Genomic DNA, 19,059 nt, shown 5'->3' on the forward strand with positions numbered 1-19,059 from the left:
ACAGGAGGGCCTGGCGTGCTCTGGTCCATGGGGTCATGAAGAGTCAGACACAACTGAACGATTAAACAGCAAAGTATTTGTATACTCGCTGTCGTTCCCTTTAAATTTTGTCTTTTAATGATGTAAGCCGCCTTGGGTCCTTCTTAAGGAGAGAAGCATGGTAAAAAAAATAATTTAAATAATAATTGACTAAATTAGTCCGAACACCAAACTTTATTCTCTACACACCAACAAGGGATAGGAAATGCTGTGGTGGACAAGCATTGAAGAGACACTGAGATGACCCTCCGTGTCAGACCTGGCAAGGTTAAAGAAAGGAGCAGGCCAGTGGATTGCCAGGCCTGGGAGCCTTTCTGGTCACCGCTGGTTGTTGGCCTCGTGGGTGTTAGACTCAAAGCCCTTTTTGATCACCCATTTGTCCCTGGTGTTTCCCTCAAGCTGAAGGTGGGCAACTCTGGCCTTCCGGTTGTTTTTCAACTTTCACTTCGTTCCTTCCCATGGACGGTGTTGACTAGGGTTTAGCCGCCTAGAGTAATCTTAATTGATTAGATAGGCGGGATAGAAATCAATCAATCAATCAAATAAATAAATAAATAAATAAATAAATAAATAAATAAATAAATAAATAAATAAATAAATAAATAAATAAATAAATAAATAAATAAATAGGGTCTGGTGGGAGCTGTAGGCTCAGCACCTCCGAAGGGTCCTCAGTTGCCGACTCCAGCTCACACTTTGGAGGCTCCCTTGGGTTCTGGTACCCTAAAAGAAAGGGGCGAGTCCTTCCCGGAGCCCAGTTGCAGGTTTATTTAGATGGAAACAGCAAAAAGGTGTCCCCAGAGTTGTGGGAGAAGGAAGAGGTGCATGGATCGTTCTCTCTCTAGTTGTCTGTCTTGCCGCCTGATGCTTGGCTCATTGTGTGTGTATGTTGAGACCTGCTTTTTTCCCCCCAAGGAGCCTGAGATCTTCTAAAGTGGGGGGGGAGGGATTTCCTCATGTCCTGCACTTCTAGCTTTGCCTCGCTCAAGAAAAGGGCTTTCATGCTCTCTCTGGGCTGGGCTGTTGGGGCCCCTCCGGTCCGCGCCGCCCACCTCCCTGTGTTTCGTCCATTTGGTTCCAGAGGGCGCATCAGCTTCCCGGCCAGCTGACCCAAGAACACGACGCTGTGATCAGCCTCTCCACCTACAACATCAAGCTGGTATGGCGAGACGGCGAAGACATCATCCTCAGGGTCCCCATCCACGACATCGCTTCGGTCTCCTACATCCGCGACGACTCCTCACACCTGGTGGTGTTGAAAACGGGTATGCTCGGACCCGCAGAGGGGCTGCCCTCCCCGGGCGCCAGGAACCCTCGGGGAGATGTCGCCTTTCCCCCAACTTCTCTTGGCCCCGCTCTCGCCTGCCCTGGAGGACTCCTGCTGGCAGCCGTGACTCTTCCAGGGCATTGGGGACGACCTTTCCCTCGCCCGGCCTGGGGATCCCTGGGACAGTCCATGCAAGGACCAGCCGGACCTGACCCAACCCTGCTTGGTCTCTGAAACTGGCCGAGCTCCTGTGGGTCCCGGGGGCTGCCGGGAGAGCCGGGCAGGGATCAGGCCGACAGCTACGGAGCTCATGGCCCGCTTACTGCTGGTTCCGCTAATGGTCTCTGGTTTTTCTCAGCTCAGGACCCCGGGATTTCCCCCAGCCAGAGCCTTTGTGCTGAAAGCTCAAAAGCCCTTGCCTCGGGGTCGCTCTCGGGAAGCGGAGTGGTTCCTGTCGAGGCCTGTTGCCTGGTGGTCTTGGCTACCGAGAATAAAGTAAGAGGCCCCCTCTCCTGTCGTCTCGACCCCTCCCTTCCTCCCTCCCTCCCTCTCTTCCTCCCTTCCTCTCATCCTTCCTTCCTCCTCCCCTCCCCTCAGTAGCATCAGTCTGTCCCATCGTGATTGCTTATCCCTGGTGATGGAGATTTTTGTGGCCCTGCGGGAATCTTGCACTGTCCACGCAAATCATGGCTACCATTTTAATACGTCCTGAGACTCCGTTGGCCCCTTTGTCCATTTCCCACACAGATCTCTGGCCGGACTATAACACATTCCCCCGGGACACAACCCGTGTGTTGCCAGTGGCTTAAACGTTCCTCCCTGGTTTACCCAAGAGTAGTGGGTTGCTCCTCCCGGCAGATCTAGAGGCCCTTCCTAAAAATGCTCGATTTGCATGGGTCGCATGGCCCCCTGTGAGGGGAGTCTGTGACTCTTCATGCTCCTTTTCCTCCCTTCCTTCTTCAGGTGACGGCAGAGGAACTCTGCTCCCTCCTCAGCCAAGTCTTCCATATTGTTTACACGGAGTCCACCATCGACTTCCTCGACAAAGTAATATTTGATGGGGCCTCCACGCCGACACGGCATCTCTCCCTGCACAGCGGTAGGCAAAGCGACAAGGCGGGCGGGCTGTTCATCTTTTCGGAACGACTTTCTCACCACTTCCCTTCGGCCTCCCGGGTTTCCGTGAGGGAGCCAGGATCCGTGGGAGGCCTGCCGCCCCACTAGCCATCCCATAACCCCAAGATGGAAGCTGTGCAGGTTTGACCACCTTGTCACTTCCTAGTTCTGAAGAAAAGCCCTTTCAAGTCTGAAGCATCCAGGAAGGGCATATGCTTACATGTCAAATTGCAACCCCAAGAAAAGCCGCTGGAGGGGAGCCCCTGTTTTTTGGAGGTGTTGGAGGCATGCACACCAGACTCTCCAGGGCCTGGGGAGGGTAAAAAGAGTTTTCCGGACCCTCAGACGTTGCCCACCTCCCTTTGAATGAGAGGTGTTGCATCTAACTTAGAGCGGAAGCATTAAGCCAGATGTTAGCCTCCATAGTAGAAAAGGGGAAACCAGAGAGGCTCATTCATGGCTTGTGGATCTTGTGCCACTGAGGACTCCAAGCAGGGAGTGGCTTTGAGAGGGGGCTCTGCTTCCCTTTGGAGAGGAAGCCTCCCACGCTGAATCTGGCTTCATTCTTCTAGAGTGGCCTTTGAGGGTGGGCAGGTCAGACGTTAAGCAAGACAAAGACCAAAAAGCGTTTGTTTGTTTCCTGAGAATCAGGGAATCAGTTGCCTGCCTTAGAAATGCTTCCCTTTAGCACTTCGGAGTGTATGAAAAGGGGCCAATAAAGCTTCATGTCTTTGCTTCCATCATGTAGGAGACAAGTGTTTGCATCCGGTCTCTTAAGGTGGTACAACTGAGCCTCATTTTGCATTAGAAAGCATATTTGCTTTACTTTATTTTCATTTATTGTATTCAATTTATTGCACTTCTGGGCCACCTTTCTCCCAGCGTTGAGACTCAAGGCAGCTGGCGAATCATTAAAAGAGGCAAAAATTAAAAACAACGTACAAAAAGAAATTTTAAAACACACACACACAAAGCTGACAAGAGCTGTGGAAGTTACTTGTAACTGCAAAATGATAAAAGCAGCCCAGAAGCCCAATTCTGCCAGCTAGACGTGGGCTCATTTGCCGCATCCTGTTTCCAAGATTTCTGGCCTGGAGATTTCTGGGACTTGTCCAAGAGGCGAATCTGCTCCCTCGGCTGTCAACCGGTTTCTGTTCCGCTTCACCTCGGGGACCGAAGCCGTCAGCCCGGGCTGTCTCTCCCTGGGGCAAGGGTCTGCCTGGTCCTTCAGCCCCAGCAAAGGCAGCTGAGAACGCCCTGCTTTCGCCTCCCAGTGGCTTTTGCGTGAACCACCTGCGAGGGTCAGTTTGGAGTGGGTCAAATGGCCCAGCGTTTATGTCTCTCCTCTCTTGCTCCCTTCCAGATGACTCTTCTACAAAAGTGGACGTTAAAGATTCCTACGAAACTGAAGCAAGCACTTTGTGAGTGTCTTGTGTGCACGGGAGAGTGGTGGGGTCCCTGATCTCTGCCCAACCCCTTAATGGCTCTGTGGAGGTTATTTTACCTAGAATTAATCTGGCCCACACCGGAAGAGTTGGGGATAGGAAGGTGCTGTAGAGACCTATATGGGTTTCTGCTCACGATGGCCATTGGAACTCTTTCTGTAGGGTCTGCTCCATGCTGGGTGGTGTCCAGAACAGAAACTGGAAGTGGCGTGCCATCATGGGCATGGGCCAAATGGGCGGGGGCAGGGGGGCGGCCTAGAATGGAACAGGTAAGCAACACCTGGCAGATGATCCGCAGCGGTGTGAGCCAGACGGCATGGCCACTGGGTGGGGAAGGGATGACCTTAAGCGGTGGCGAAAGCAAAGGCTGGTTTCCAGCCACATCGCTGGCCTGGAGCCCAAACCAGGGCTCAGGGAAACATTAATTAGGGGCAGACTGGGAATGGCAGTCCCCTGAGAGTAACCCCCTCCTCCCACCCATTGCCTGATCGTTGAGAAGAAGAAGCTGGCCTTTCTCCCTCTTCACATTGGGTGCTCGGTGGGTACTCGCTGGTTCTGTTGAGTTTCTTTGTGACCTTCCAGTCTCAGTGGGACGTGTTGGCACTGCAGGTTAAACCACAGAAGCCTCTGTGCTGCAAGGTCAGAAGACCAAGCAGTTGTAAGATCGAATCCACGCGACGGAGGGAGCGCTCGTCGCTTGTCCCAGCTCCCGCCAACCTAGCGGTTCGGAAGCATGTAAATGCAAGTAGATAAATAGGGACCACCTCAGTGGGAAGGTAATGGCATTCCGTGTCTAAGTCGCACTGGCCACGTGACCACGGAAGATTGTCTTCGGACAAACGCTGGCTCTATGGCTTGGAAACGGGGATGAGCACCGCCCCCTAGAGTCGGACACGACTGGACAATTGTCCAATCTCATCTTTCCTCCAGGGAGTTCATGCTTCTCTCCCACCCCGGTTTATCCTTGCAACCACCCTGAGAGCATGGGAGCTCGCCCAAGATCAGTTGGGGCTTTTCCAGACTGAGTGGAGATTTGAAGCCAGGTCTCCTGAGTTCTCCTCCCTCCAATGCTCTAGCCACTAGACCAGACTGGCTCTCACCGTTAGAGGCTGATGGGATCTCATGAGAACCGCAAAGCTTCCCCTAAACCTGCGGGGAGCCTTGCTGCAGCGCTGTTCGTCCTGTTGTGATACCGTTGCTAAGGATGTGAGCTGGGCTGCCTTGATACCCCTCCCTTCCCTACTCCCCTGCGGATGCCATTCCCTCCTGTCTCGAGGGCCACTTACTGGCCCTTGCCTTAGAGAGCAGCTGCCAGGAGGATGACCCAGGATGGTGCGGGTTGAATCTGGGGGCCTGTCAAAGCAGCCGCCGGTGGGGCCGAGCATTTAATGGGGCTCTGGCGCCTCGCCCACACCCATGCCCCCCGCAAGGGTTCTGTTATTCCGTGCTCTGGAGCCAGACCGTGCAAATCTGGCAGCCTCCGAAGTCTTGGCCCCTGCCCTCCCGTTTGCTGAAGGTGACATGTGGACCTCCTCTGATTTTTTCCCCCCCAGTTCTTTCCCCGAGTCCCTGGAGACGGGAGGCAACTCCCCCACTTCCTTCTCTGTCCTGCCCTCTCCCCGCACCAAGACAGCCAGCGAGAGCGAGCTGAGCACCACCGCGACGGAGCTGCTCCAGGACTACATGATGACGGTAGGCGCTGCGTCCTCTCGGGGGGGCGGGGGGGCTTCCGTTGAGCAGAGGTCTTGCGCGTCGGCTCGAAGGGGCGCACGCTGCGCCTCGAACTGGGTGGGCTGGAATCAGGATGCTGGTGTTTCCAGAGGGCGCCTGGCTGAGATGGGGGCTGCTGGCTCCTGGGGTTGTGGGAGTGGTCTGGCCCCCTCTTTGTTGTCTTTCCACCCAGTGGCAAAGATCTGGTTTGTTTGTTTTGTACCCGTGGGGCTTTGGGTAACTGATTTTTGTATGGTAGACGCCATTCTTTGCCTTCTCCCCCCCCCCAACACTTCTAAAACATTCCAATTCCGTGGCGTGACTTGAATACAAATAGGAGGCACTTCATTGCATGTTTCCGATATAATTGGTTGCCCCTGATGCTGTGGTGGGATCCTGCCAATCTAAGGGCCATTCATGGCACTCCTCCTGCCGCCCACACAGCTCAGGCAGTTTCTTGAGTGCACAACAGATGGAGGGACAGGTTATACACCCCACTTGTGTGATTCTAGTTTATGCTGCAGGACCCTGGCCTTTGGGCGTTTTAGCTGCATCTGTGTTTTGCATGTTTTGGAAGCCCATCGTGGGAGAAACGTGGGGTATAAATAAAGCAAAAGCATGAAGTAACCATTACGCTTTTGCTCCCTTTTGAGTGGAGGGCAGAGAGGGTGTGCCTGGACACAAGGAGGGGTTTTGGAAGGGGCTGGGTTTTGTTCTTTGCTCAGAACCAGAAAGCCTCTTTTCAGGGGTCCCTCCGCGCGTTGAGGGACACGACGCCATAAAGCGCAATTGGGGTGGGTGGAGGGGGGGACGCCTAAGGAACTAGATGCCCTCTTGGCCAGCTGTGGTCCCCCCCCACACACAATAAAATGCTGGCTTCTTGGTTAGTGAGTGTTCTTCAGCCTCCTAAGGATAATTTTCTCTGGAATTGCATCCCCTGTGTTAACAAAACACGGGAGAAAGGCAACGGCACAGACAGAGGCCAGGGCTGCCTGCCTTGAGATTTTGGAGATTCCTCCCCCCCCCGGGGGGCAATCCTGCTCTCCACTGAGCCTGTGTTGACTCCCTGAGGCACTTCTGTAAATGACGCCTTTGACTCGCACAGCTATCCCAAGGGGGTTGTGTTCCAAAAATGTAGGCAGTAGAGCTTAAGGGCGTAGAACTCTGGGCGCCAGGACTGTCCAGTTTGGGGTTCTCGAAGTGAACCTTCTGGGTGCTGAATGCAAAGTGGTGGCGGTGGTTTTCTCCGTTCCTTCTGCCAAGACCTTGGAGTGGCTTTCCTAGGGATACTTTCCCCGCCCCCCAGCACTTATGCAATCTCCACAAGACCGCCACGCACCACGTGCCAGGAGATGCTTTCTGGCTGAGCTTTTTAGCCTGTTCAGAGACGTGGACGTAGAGACGTAAATAGAATCACTCTTGGGGTGGTTCTAAATGGGGAGCCCTCTTCGGTCTCACACGGAAAGGTCTTACAAATAGGATCCTGTCTTCTCTTGAACGCGCCAGAGACACTTCTGGCCTCCGTTTGATTTGTCCCCCATTGCCTCCTCTTTCCTAGTTGAGAACAAAACTCTCGTCTCATGAGATCCAACAGTTTGCCATGCTTTTGCACGAGTATCGCAACGGAGCGTCCATACACGAGTTTTGCGTCAACCTCCGGCAGCTCTATGGGGACAGCAGAAAATTCCTTCTACTAGGTGAGTCAGTCCACCTTTGAAGAGGGGGCCGCTCTGTGTCATCCCGCCGTATTGGGACTGCCAGCGTGCCAGGTGCCATGCAAACAGGGGCCAGAGACCGTCCTTGGAGAGGGTTTGCGTTTGACAGGAGAAGCAGACTTGGGAGAGAAGCTGGGGATTCGTGGGTGAGTAGAGGGGAATGTTTAGCATGTATACATTACTGAAACAGCGACGTCTACGTTGGCTTGAGCATGTCGTGAGAATGGCTGACGGTCAGATTCCAAAAGATCTCCTGGATGGAGAATGAGTGCAGGGAAATCACCCCAGAGGGAGACCACAGCTGCAATACAAGGATATCTGCAAGCGCGATCTGAAGGCCTTAGGAATGGACCTCCACAGATGGGAAACCTTGACCTCTGAGCGTTCAGCCTGGAGGCAGGCGGTGCATCATGGCCTCTCCCAATTTGAAGAGACCCTTGTCCAGCAGGCCAAGGCAAGGAAGCAGTCACAAAAGCAGCAAAATCAGGGAACTGGACAGGGGACAGATTGTATTTGTCTTCAGTGTGGAAAAAATTGTCACTTTCGAATTGGCCTTCTCAGCCACACTAGATGTTGTTCCAAGTCCTCCATACAGAGCACGTTAACCATAGTCTCTCGATACTGAAGGAGGCCTAATCAAAAGAGGGGATGGGACAAGAAGGGAAAGGTGAACATCAGAGTAGGTGGGTTGAAATTCGTGGAGGAGGACATCTCAAAGGGCACCAGGCTTCTGTGTCCAGAGTGCAAGACAAAGACAAACACATGGTGGCACCCTAAAGACTTAACTCTGTGTATGTGTGCGTGTGTGTGTGTGTGTGTGTGAGAGAGAGAGAGAGAGAGAGAGAGAGAGAGAGAGAGAGAGAAGTCCACTCCTCTCCACGTAAGTGCATCTTATTTCTATGTTGCTTTTACCTAAAATGCTTAGTTACCTTGACACTCTAGAGACACAAAATTCCGCATGTTGATGGGGAGGGGGGGGTTCAGTTTGGACAGCCTTTTAGCTGAACTGTAATATATTTCTTTGGCTAGCCCTCCTGCAATTTTTTTAAATCATGACTTTGAGATCATTTTTAAGAAGTTCTGTTTTCTCGTGACTCCCTCTCGTGGCCGAGGTGGGTGCTGAGAAACCTGGATAGGCCCTCGAGTGCCACTGGTCCTCTAGGCCAGGGGTTGTGGGTTCCAGAGGAAGGACCTCCCCTGCCATCCAGCCCCACCCCTAACCGGGCAGCCGCTGTGGGGCTGATGTCAGTTGGACGAGTCCAACCAGATCCAAGTGGCCTCTCTGAATCTCCCAGCTTGGTTCCCCTTTCAGGCAACTCCCCCAAGCAGGTTCCTGTATTCAGCTTTATCCAGACCGGTTTTGCCACCTTCCAGGGGTGGGGGGGGAAGTGAGAGAGAGAGAGAGAGAGAGAGAAGTGGGCCTCATTCCTGGTGTGAAGATCTTCTGGCTGCCACCCTTGCTCTCCTTGTCAGAGAACCCTCACTCTTGAGTTCTAAGAGGATCAGGGTCTTGCTTAGAAGAGGAGTCAGACGTCCACCCTGACCTTTATCCTCAGGACACGGGGAGCCAGAGTTTGCCATTTCCCAGTGTCTAGTTGCGGGGGGGGGGGCTCTGCTCCCTTTAGGCCGGCAGCATCTCTGGAAAAAGGAGGGCCTGCCGTACCTTTTCAGACACAGGTAATGCCGATTCAAGACGGCTGTTGGAAGGCTGGTCAGATTTTGTCACAGCAAATATGAATAGCTGCTAAGCACAGTCCTGGCATGATGTCTGTATTTTTTAGGGAAAGGGAAAGATTCCCCTTGACAATATGTCCAGTTGTGTCCGACTCTAGGGTGCAGTCCTCATCCCCGTCCCCAAACCATAGAGCTAGTGTTTGTCCATAGACACTTTTTGTGGTCACGTGGCCAGCATGACTAGACATGGAACGACGTTACCTTCCCGCCGAGATGGTACCTATTTATCTACTCGCATTTTTACATGCTTTGGAGCAGCTAGGTTGGCAGGAGCTGGGACAAGCAATGGGAGCTCCCTCTGCCGCATGGATTTGAACTTCATTTTTTAAAGGGTCTCCGAATAGCGAGACAGGCACGGTCTTCCTCTTTGGAGGGAGCACCTGGCGCAGCTTTAACCACAGCCAATGTTTCAAGGCTGGCCCCGATGGGATGGATTAATTGCTCTATTGCCTGCTTTTCCTGGTGTCCCTTCTCGCCTCTTCCTGATGCTCCCTTTTCCCCCATCTCTCCAGGCCTTAGACCTTTCATCCCTGAAAAGGACAGCCAATGCTTTGAGAACTTCCTAGAGACCATCGGTGTGAAGGACGGGCGCGGCATCATCACCGACAGCTTCGGGAGGTACCGGCGGACGGTGAGCACCACCTCCAACTCTACGACCAACGGCAACGGTGCAGCCGGGAGTTCGGACGACCAGTCAGTGCCCTCAGAGGGAGACGAGTGGGACCGGATGATCTCGGACATCAGCAACGACATTGAGGCCCTCGGGTGCAGCATGGATCACGATTCCTCCTGAAAGGGTGGGGGGTGCAGGGGGCAGAAGAAAGAAGAGGCTGCTCTCCCCTCCCGGGGCGCCCTGGCCCTTCACACACTCACTCTCTGCTTTCCCTGGTCAGGAGAATGAGATGTTTTTTTTTTGGCCCCGGCCACTTTTCCCACAAGATCTCTTCTTCCCGCTCCCGCCCCCTTTTCTCCCACCATTTCGGTGGCTTGGTTCGATAGCCATCTTGCGCTCCTAGCCAAGGGTCTTTTCTGGGAAAGGAGCGAGAGCGAGAAGCCATGAAGGAGAAACGAGAGGAAGCTTAGCTTGGAAGGAGAGAGACCCGAAGAACGGCCGGCGGTCTTTCTCCTTCCTTGCCGGGATGGGAGTTCTTGGAGGAGTCATGGATCTGAGAGAGAGAGAGAGTGATTGTGGACGTGGGGGGGTGGGTCTGGCTGGAGGACAGCCGGCCCACAAGGACCCTTACCAGCTGGAGTATGGTTTTGCACATGACATTTCGATTTTTTGTTTTTGTGTTTTCTATGAAGTTTATCACAATGTGAATAATTTAATATTCCAGGTGTTAAGTCACAACATTTCTGACTCAAACCAGAAGGTGGCCTTGGTTGTAAAGCTGAGTCAAGGTTCCCCCCCCCCCCGCCCTCCCCCAACGGTCAAGGTCTTGGTTGGGGGTGAGCTTCCCATGCCCTGGTGCTGGCCAGCCGGCTTGTCTTGTTTGCTGTCTGTGGGTAGTCAGGAATCGGGGAACCGACCTTCATGGGTCCTTTGTAGGACCTCGTTGGGCCGAGATGCAGTTCTTTTGGCTTTGGTGCTTGGCGTGCTGGGTTTGGCCGGCTCAGCTCAACTTGAATGTTGATGATTCCGGTGAAGAATGTGCTGGCGGTCCTTGCCCAGCTTACCTCTAGCAAAGCCATCCTCTCTCCTGTCTCTGCCTGAGCAGATGTTCCCTCGCTTGGCCCAAGGTCTGACAGCTCCCATCAGAGCTCAAGAACGGGGGACTTTCTTTGGACCAGCCAGAACAGTTCCATGCTACCTGGGGGATTCTGGCAGCTGTCGTCCAAAAAAGAGCCTTCTTCGGAGCTCAGGTTCCCAAGCCCAGCTAGGTGCTGGTAGCATTTCTGTAACCCACTTAAAGGATCTTTTAAGTGGAATTTGTGCCAGGTCTCCTACTGGGGCGCCCTGTTGAGGATCAGGGCCTGATTTGGGCTTGAGGGGCTGTTCCAAGGGAATGATGTCTGAGTTCTGGGTAGCCTTATCTCAGCAGAGAAGAGTCAGTTCCGCCTCTGCAGCTGGCGTGGATCTCCTGAGCTGGATTTCAGGGGCCGGGGGCCAGTCTGCGGGAGGTGGACGGGCATGGGTTTCTTCCATTAGGAGGCACCAGTCGTTCGGGCATTATTCAGGGTCCGCTCGAGGTGTACGGACTGAGTCGGTTTGCTCATCTAGTGCCAGAGGGGACAGCAAGCCTGACGGCTGCATAAACTATTTCGAGTTTGATTATTTTTTAACAGAACATGGAGTGGAAGAAATATATACATAATGTATATGCATTGTATATATTATACATATAAATGCACAGTTATTTTTGTATGTGTATTTCATGCCACATGATCTCTGCTGGCTACTATAAACGGACCTGTATGCTCTTTTAGCCCTTTTGAGTGGGAATTTTGAGTGTTTTGTAACTGCAGCAACCAGGAAACTGGGTTTTTTTTTTTTTCTTAAAAGTGCTCAAAAGCTGGCCTGCTGCCAGGAAGGCCGGCGGTCCTTTTTGCCAAACGTGCTTTGCTTTGTGTTCTTGAGCCTCACCAGTGGCTGCTTTGGCAAGGCATCTCTGTCGAGCAGCACGTCCCCTCCGCTTTTTGCCTGACGTCCATGTCTGTTGTCAAACCTGAATTTTTCATGGGTTTAAGCCTTGTAGAAACAACGATTTTTCAGGCACCTCTGATGGGTTTGCTGGGATATAAGCCTTGTGGACTGCAGTCCACTTCATTAGTTGCAAGGAGTCATCTCAGTCTGCTGGATCGCTCAGGGGTTTAGGTCTCTGACTGCACACCCAGAGGTTGGGAGTTCAATTCCCCGCTGGGGCTGGAGACTCTCTGATCCAGAGCGTCCCTTCTAGCTCAGCCGTTCTAAGATGGTTGTAAAAACACTCTCTAGGATGATTATACACCCAATGGACTGGGCTGCAGTCTGAAAAAGCTTATGCTAAAGAACCCTTGGAAACTTTTAGGGCATCGCAAGACTCTGTATTGTCGTCCTTGATGGCTTCACGTGTGGCCTCCAGAAGAAGCAGTGTTGCGCCACAAGGAGAACATCTCTTTTAAAAAAACCTCTTGTTTGGTCCCCTGAGGGTGGGTCTGCACCATCTGACTCCTCCACGGCCAAAAGTTCTGGACATCACAGTTTGAGGCTGCTGAGAATGGCTAGATCCTTACTGCCCCCCCTCCCTCCTCCCATCCCCGGCCACTTTTCAGACAACACAATTTTCCGGAGAGAGGACGTTGCCATTAAACCGAGTTTGCACTGATGTGGCGTAGCTCTGTCGTCAGTTTGACAGGGGACCGATCCCAGGGAAAGAGGGAGGGTGTACAAATGGCGGCAGAAATCTTGACATGAAGACAACGGATGGGCGACAGTCTCCCAACACCTTTGCTGCCTCACTGCAGCAGTAAGGAATGGACCAGTTGTAGCACATGTTCTGGGAAGGTCAGAGTTATCATCCTCTTGCCAGGATGATAAGAGCATTCCTCTGAGGGCTTGGAGGCACGTTGTATTTGTGTTTCTGGGGGTGATAGGGGGGTGGAAGTACAGATGCAACTTCTCACTTCTACTCCTGCAAGAGAAGGATGCCGAAGGCTTGACGTTCTGGTCATCTCCTGGGAAAACAGGCCTTGTCCAGGGGGTGGTCCGGCAAGCTCCTTTGGGAGAGTGGTGCCCTGTAGTACCAGCCCGACCCACATTCGTGCAGTTTTTGTTCCTTCTGGGGAGTGAGAACGAGGCCTCTAGAAATGCTTAGGGTTTGATGGCTGAGGCGGGGGGGAGTTAAAAATCCAGATGTGTGTTCCAGAAATGGGCAGACTGTGAAGGATAGGAATTCAGCTCTGATGGTTGTTGAATCTTTGTGTAGAAAGAGCATGGCTCCTCACAGAGGTTGGTGTGCTCCCTGCTTCCAATAACCAGAAGCTGGAAGACTAGAAACCTACTCAGGCCAGGCGCTGAGTCTCAAGGCAGAGCTGACGTCTTCCTGTGCTACGAGAGGCAGCTTTCTTCTCCCACGGCGCTCGCTCATCTTCCAGAAACAAAAAGCCATTCTACCGTTCTACCTTGTGGCTCCTTTAAGAGTTCTGACGCCAGCCTCGAGTTCACTTCAATGAGCGGTGTTTAAAGAGGCCTCCGGAGTCTGTGTATGGCTGCCGTCATCTATTTGTTTAGAAGCCAAAGCAGTCCCTGGCTACATATATGGCTTCAGTCGGCTCAAGAGCCACGCGGTGCCGACTCTTGAAACGACAGGCCGGAAGACTTAAAAGAGGGGAGCTGCAAGAGGGGCCAGGATGGTTAAATTGTTGGATGCGAGAGGCTTGGGTTCAAACCCCAGTCTAGCCACGGAACACCCTGGGTGACCTTCGGCTAGCCGTGGTCTCTCAGCCTGTCTCCCCTCGCACGACTCTTGTGAGGTCTACGCGGCGAGGAGGTGAGCTGCGTCTGCCACCCCAGGCTCGCCGGAGGGAGAGCCGGCCGAAGGTACAACGAGCAAAGACGAAAAGTTTTCTTAGAGGGGACATGGGTGTGGATTGGGGTTTGGAAAAGGCAGAGCCGGCTGTGCCGTGACCAAAACCCTCACCGCTGCATTGGGCCTGTGGCTCACAGAAACAAATCCCCCGCCCCCCCACTAGCTGTTTTGCTGCTGCTGGCGGGAAATGGAGTCCCAAATCCTCCAGGGTTGCTGAAGTCGCCGGCCCTGGTTTGGCCCCCTCCTGTCCTCTCCTCTGCACTTCTCCCCAAATGTTGATGGGGCCAGAAAATGTTAACTCAGCACCGGCTGGCTTTTTTTTCCTGTCCGGGAAAGCGCTGGAACCCTCCCGCTGAGCTCAGCAAACAGCCCGGGCAGTTTGGAGGGAGAGCTGAATCCACCCCTCTAGGGAGGATGCCTGGAGGACAGCGAGCAAGCACACCGGGGGGTGGGGGTGGGGGGGGGATGGAGAGAGAGGACCCATTGACCCCAAGCGGTCCTCAGCTCTCCTGGAAGCGGGAGCTTGCTGTGATGAAAATTGGCCCTTGCCACCCAGATTCCTTGGCCTTCTCCGACTGGATTCATCCCCTTCCTTATTCCAGAATCAGAGAGGAGGTGTCCAAAGCAAGGAGGGATTGTGGACTCACCACCAGAAACCTCCTACTGAGACACCCGAAGGTGATGCTGGCTGCCTGCAAAGCCTCGTTAAAAAAGGAAGGAGGGAGAGAAGGAAGGAAGGAGCCGGCTTGCGGGGCTTCTGCTCTGCTTAGAATGGTGCCTTCCAGGGTTCAAGCGGGTGGAAGGTCTGTCCTCTTGCAGAAGTGTTGCTTCTGCCCTGACCCTAGATCTAACCACCTGCCTTCGGGCCTGGGTCCTGCAGTCTCCGGCAAGAGGGAGGGCAGCAGCTGGATCTGGCCCAGCACCTCGAGTTCCCAAGTGTGACGGTCTGTGGCCTGGGCTGAATCCACCGTCCTCGCCCTGCTGTGCAGTTAAGAACAGTTGGAGGGCATGGTTTCCCCAGCCCGACTGTCTAGAATCAACTATAGTAGGACAAAAAAAAAAACCCCTTTATTCATGGGGTCAGTATCTACCCATTCGCTTATGTGTGTTCTGAAAATATGAAAAGAAAAATCCTAGAAATATATATTTGTAAAGATGAAGTGACCAGAACTGGCTGCTAGAGAAGAGAGCCAGAAACCATGTCATTAGTGTTTTCTGTAATCTGCCTTTTTCAACATCCAGGCGTGGAACTGATCCCCAGAGACCATGGGGTGGTCTTCCTGTAGTCCACGCTGCGCGCACACATGCACACATATGCATACACACATGCACACATCTGTCTTACTGTAAGTACTGTACCAGGGACATGACTGTCATTTTTCTAATCCAAACCATGTACTCTCACGACAGGTGCCTGCATTTAGCTCAGGAACTTGACCGAAGTTGATAACAGACTCTACTCCCCTCAGAAATTCAGTGCGGCACCCTTCCGTTGGGTTTTGGCGTCTCGCTCGAGTAAGAAACGGGCTAACCACGGAGCAACTTCAATGTGGGGTTTCATTGCTTAAGGGCAAAAGGGGAAGGAAGGGCCCTTGGAGTGTTAAACTGCAGGTCCCAGCCGGCTCAGCCCAGGGTGTGGGAAACGCCAGAGGTGGTAAGCCCAGCAACTGCTGGAGGCCACATTTTGGCTGCCCCTCTTGGAGCAGGAGCCACACGGTCCCCGGCACAGAGACGCCAGCTCGGGGGTGGAGAAGGCAGGCCACAAAAAAGCTTGCTGTAAACTCGAAAAGCCTGGATTCATGGCCAAGGGCCAGTGAGGGAAACGCTTCTAGGTGTGGGGTTCTGCGCTGGAGGGCCTCTGGTTGTTGGTAAGATGGGATGCTGCGCTCCGGACCACCTCCAGCGCTTGATTCTGAGAAAGGTGCCTTTGCTCACCGTCAGAAGCAACGGATGCCATGGACCCAACTTATCTCCCATGAAAGGAAGAGAGGAGAGGGCGGTCGGGCTTCTTGAGCGCTGGGGGGAAAGCGCTTCGTTTGGGCCCCTTGAATCTCTCTCTCTGCAGTTAATTCTTCCCAAACAATCTGAAGTGACAGCCCCCGGCAGGCATGAATCCCAAGCTCTCTGCCTACCTATAGAGCGAAGCCTGGCTGCTCGGCAAAGCAAGCCGAGGCTCTTGCCGTCTCTTGCATCAGATTTTCGGGAGAACGGCTGTCGCCGGGGGGCCTCTTAGTCCCCTTGCATCACCCCCCCCCCGGAAGGTGGCTGGTGCGCCGGCTGTTTGGCGCACAAGCTATGAAAGTGGTGTTCTTATCCAACAAAGCAGTCCAGAAAGTCACACGTTGGAAGGAACGGGGCTGGCTGTTAATCAACTACTTAAAAGATGATGGGTATAAAAAGGTAGAATCAGAAAAGTGAAGTTGCAAGGGCGCCTAAAAGACCATCCAGTCCAACCCCCTGCTCAAGGCAGGAATACCATCCAAGCAGATCTGCCAGGTGATGATCTGAGTTTTCCTTGAATGCCTCCAGGGTTAGAGCGCCCGCCAACTCCCAAGGTCATTGCTTCCATTGTTGTACTGCTACAACTCCCATAGCTGGGTGGGGTCACGGGAGTGGTAGCCCAACCCCTTTGGAGGGTGCCGGGCTTGGGAAAGAGGCCCCTTCTCCCCTGTGACTTGTTGCCACTGAAGTGGTAGCACATGGGAGAAGGATTGTGGTCTGTTGTATGTATCACATGCAGGAGGAGGAGATGTTAGGAAGTAAGCAAGGGAAGAGCAGGGCACGTGGGAGAGAGAATTAAGTTGGAACCCATAGGTGGGTGGTACAGAATTGTTAGAAACAACCTCTTCCGCTCCACGTGTAGTTTTCCTCTGGCAAAAAAAGGCTATTCAGCTTTACCCTCCTGCAGTGGCCCGTCGCTAAACCCTGCTATTTTGAGCTGCACCGCAAAGCCAAGCCCTCAAGAGTGTCCGCATCCACTCCAAAAGAAGCCCAGCAAGGCGGTGAGAAAACTCTGCCTTCTCTCGAAGCCACGCTCGCCCACTCCCAGCCAAGCCCCCACAGAGGGACGACTCGGAAACCCATCTGCAGTTCAAGTGAATATAGCATTTATTGAGCAGCATTATCAATGCAGAATAGTTGGGACTAATTATTTGCAGTCCTAACGAACAACAGCTGTATTGGATTATGGGCCACTGTGCATCTATACAGAACGGAGGCGGAGGCTAGGCGGGCAGGCCGGCCCACCGATGCTACATAGTCAGCTCCTGGGGGGAAAAAGGGGGGGGAAGGGAAGATCAAAGTCAGAAGGGAAGAAGGGGTGCCCCAGAGATCATCCCCCACCAAGACCAGTTGCCATGGAGGGATCCGTTCGCAGGGACAAACGGCATGTCCGTGACCCCCACCAACAGCAGGTCATCCTTGGGTCATCCTGGAAGTGGCTTTTTGGCAAAGCCCCCGCAGGTTGGCCACACTCTGCTCCACCAGTCCAGGAGTGAGGAAAGCCACCTCTCTAGCCTGGGGTGGACAACCTGGCTGCCCCGAGACCGCCTGGGCTTAGCTCACCCCGTCCCACTGGTGGCAAGAAATTATGATCCAAAATATTCAAAGCCAGCAGCGTGCCGGCCCTGCTCTACGTGGAGACAAGGTGGTGGTTGAGGAAAGGGCAGCTAGCTTGCAGGGTGCTTTCTGCATGGGGACTCCCCCTCCCCTCCCCTCCCCTCCCCCACCCAACTGCCTGGACTCACCATAATGGCGTTCACAATATCGTTGTTGTTGTGCCGGAGAGCCCGGACAGCTTTGGGGCGTGACACGTTCGCCTGAGCCATGACCAGCTCAATGTCCCTCAGCTCCAGACCTGTTTCATCCACCTGCGAAGAGAGAAAGAGTGTGGGGGGGGGGGAGAGACAGCATCCGAAGGCACAACATCCCAGCTGAGGCTGTGGCCGTCGATTGTGCCTTTACGCCCCTCCTTAACAAAGGGCACCTAGCCAGCCTTCTCTGCTGGTGGAAGAACCGTGGGACTCGGTCTCTATCTCCCACGCCCCACCAAGGAGGAGACACTTGGAAATCGCTGCCACGAGACGGCCTTTTTTGTGCCTCCCGGAGGGTGCACGGGGGGGGGGGGGCTTTTGCATGCACCCAGAAGGGTGCTCTGGATCTGCGCCTGAAAGAAACCTCCATCTGGGGACAGAGCACTTTTCTACTTTGCATTTTGCAAACCCGCCCAGGAGCAAGCGCTGGCAACGAGGAGAGAAGTGCATATCCCATCGTCTGGCATCCAGCCGAGAGCTTCCGAAATTTACTTCTTGGACTGTAACTCCCAGAATGCTAGCTGAGAGATTCAAGGAGACGCAGTCTGAAAAAGTAACTCCTCCAAGCTCTGGACCAGTCTTGTACAGAACCAATCACCCAACGCCTCTGACAGATCCAAAACAGGGGAAGAAGCTAAGTCCCAATAGCAAGGGGTTGGGCTTGATGGCCTTACAGGTCCCTCCCGACATCATGATTCTATGGTGGCGCAGCTGCTTTCCCCATAAGACTCTGTCTGTCTGACTAAAATATTTATCTGTTGACATTCTCCTAAAGGATCCAAGGTGGCTGACAGTATTAAAAGAAACAAAGCGAAAAGCTAAATAAGTTATTAAAATATTAAGAATAGCATTCAACAGATACCATATTAAAACTCATAGTACAAGCAATATAAAAAAAGTCATTGGCTGGACAGACCAACAATCTGCCCCAGAAAAAGCCAGCTTATACTATGACTTCCCAGCAAAGGGAAAACCTTTCAAGACACATGGCTGAGAACTGAAGCTTGGGGAAAGTTCCTTATTGGACGACAATTCCCCCAAATCCTGGACGTTGTGTTCCAAAAACATTGCTTTGCAGGGTCTGGCCAGATCCCCATTTGGGGCGCAGTCCTCTTGGTTCCCTCCCCCCCCCCCGTTTTCCCACCCCTGCCGAGACACGGTCCGAAGGTTGTTGGCCCTGCCTTGTGGGGCTTTCCCTGTCCGCACCCACCCTGGAAGCACTTACCTCCTCTTCTTCCTCGCTCTCCTCTTTGATCGTAAGGGTGGGGGCCGTTTCTGTGATCAAAGGCGAGTGCTCCATGGGCACCTTGAACTTCTCAGCCGCAGCTTTGTGGACCTGTTGCGAAAGGTCTTCGATCTGCAGAACACACACACACAGAGAGAGAGAGAAGGGAAGCTGAGGACCGCTCTCTTGGGATGTACAGGTCATGAGGAAGAGAGACCACCAGGAATCTTAAGTGTCTTGGATCACAGGAACCATCGAGCCATTTGATCGTTTTCCACCTTTTTATATGTTTTTATAAATGGCTGCAATGATTCTTCCATGGTAGACAATACAGCTACGATGTATAGCTTACAATACGATACCATTTTGCCCGTCAGGCTCTGTCCTACAGACGACCGTAATTTGTAGTTTGGGGAGGCACTTTTAAGTCTCTGCTTCAGTTCAGGAAAATGAGCGGGCGGATCAAAAGGTGAGCACCACAGCAGTAG

At 53.2% G+C, this 19,059-nt stretch overlaps 2 protein-coding genes across 5 annotated transcripts in view; one reads left to right on the forward strand and one right to left on the reverse strand.

The window, feature by feature from the left end:
• CCM2 (CCM2 scaffold protein) overlaps positions 1–11,452 on the forward strand; it is a 29,287-nt gene extending 17,835 nt beyond the window's left edge. For all 3 annotated transcript variants that reach the window (XM_073002717.2, XM_078378474.1, XM_073002718.2), the window contains exons 4-10: positions 1,121–1,304; positions 1,665–1,801; positions 2,270–2,405; positions 3,786–3,843; positions 5,421–5,559; positions 7,136–7,274; positions 9,539–11,452. In XM_073002717.2, the coding sequence (XP_072858818.1) occupies positions 1,121–1,304; positions 1,665–1,801; positions 2,270–2,405; positions 3,786–3,843; positions 5,421–5,559; positions 7,136–7,274; positions 9,539–9,819 (1,074 nt within the window). In that variant the 3' untranslated portion in view covers positions 9,820–11,452. The remainder of the gene's footprint in view (positions 1–1,120; positions 1,305–1,664; positions 1,802–2,269; positions 2,406–3,785; positions 3,844–5,420; positions 5,560–7,135; positions 7,275–9,538) is intronic.
• Positions 11,453–16,619: 5,167 nt separating this feature from the next.
• The window catches only part of LOC110082570 (uncharacterized), a 38,848-nt gene continuing 36,408 nt past the window's right edge, over positions 16,620–19,059 (reverse strand). For both annotated transcript variants that reach the window (XM_073002719.2, XM_073002720.2), the window contains exons 7-9: positions 18,572–18,703; positions 17,281–17,403; positions 16,620–16,800 (exon numbers count right to left, since the gene is read on the reverse strand). In XM_073002719.2, the coding sequence (XP_072858820.2) occupies positions 16,786–16,800; positions 17,281–17,403; positions 18,572–18,703 (270 nt within the window). In that variant the 3' untranslated portion in view covers positions 16,620–16,785. The remainder of the gene's footprint in view (positions 16,801–17,280; positions 17,404–18,571; positions 18,704–19,059) is intronic.

This window comes from Pogona vitticeps, chromosome 6, assembly GCF_051106095.1.
Source record: "Pogona vitticeps strain Pit_001003342236 chromosome 6, PviZW2.1, whole genome shotgun sequence".
Taxonomy (NCBI): domain Eukaryota; kingdom Metazoa; phylum Chordata; class Lepidosauria; order Squamata; family Agamidae; genus Pogona; species Pogona vitticeps.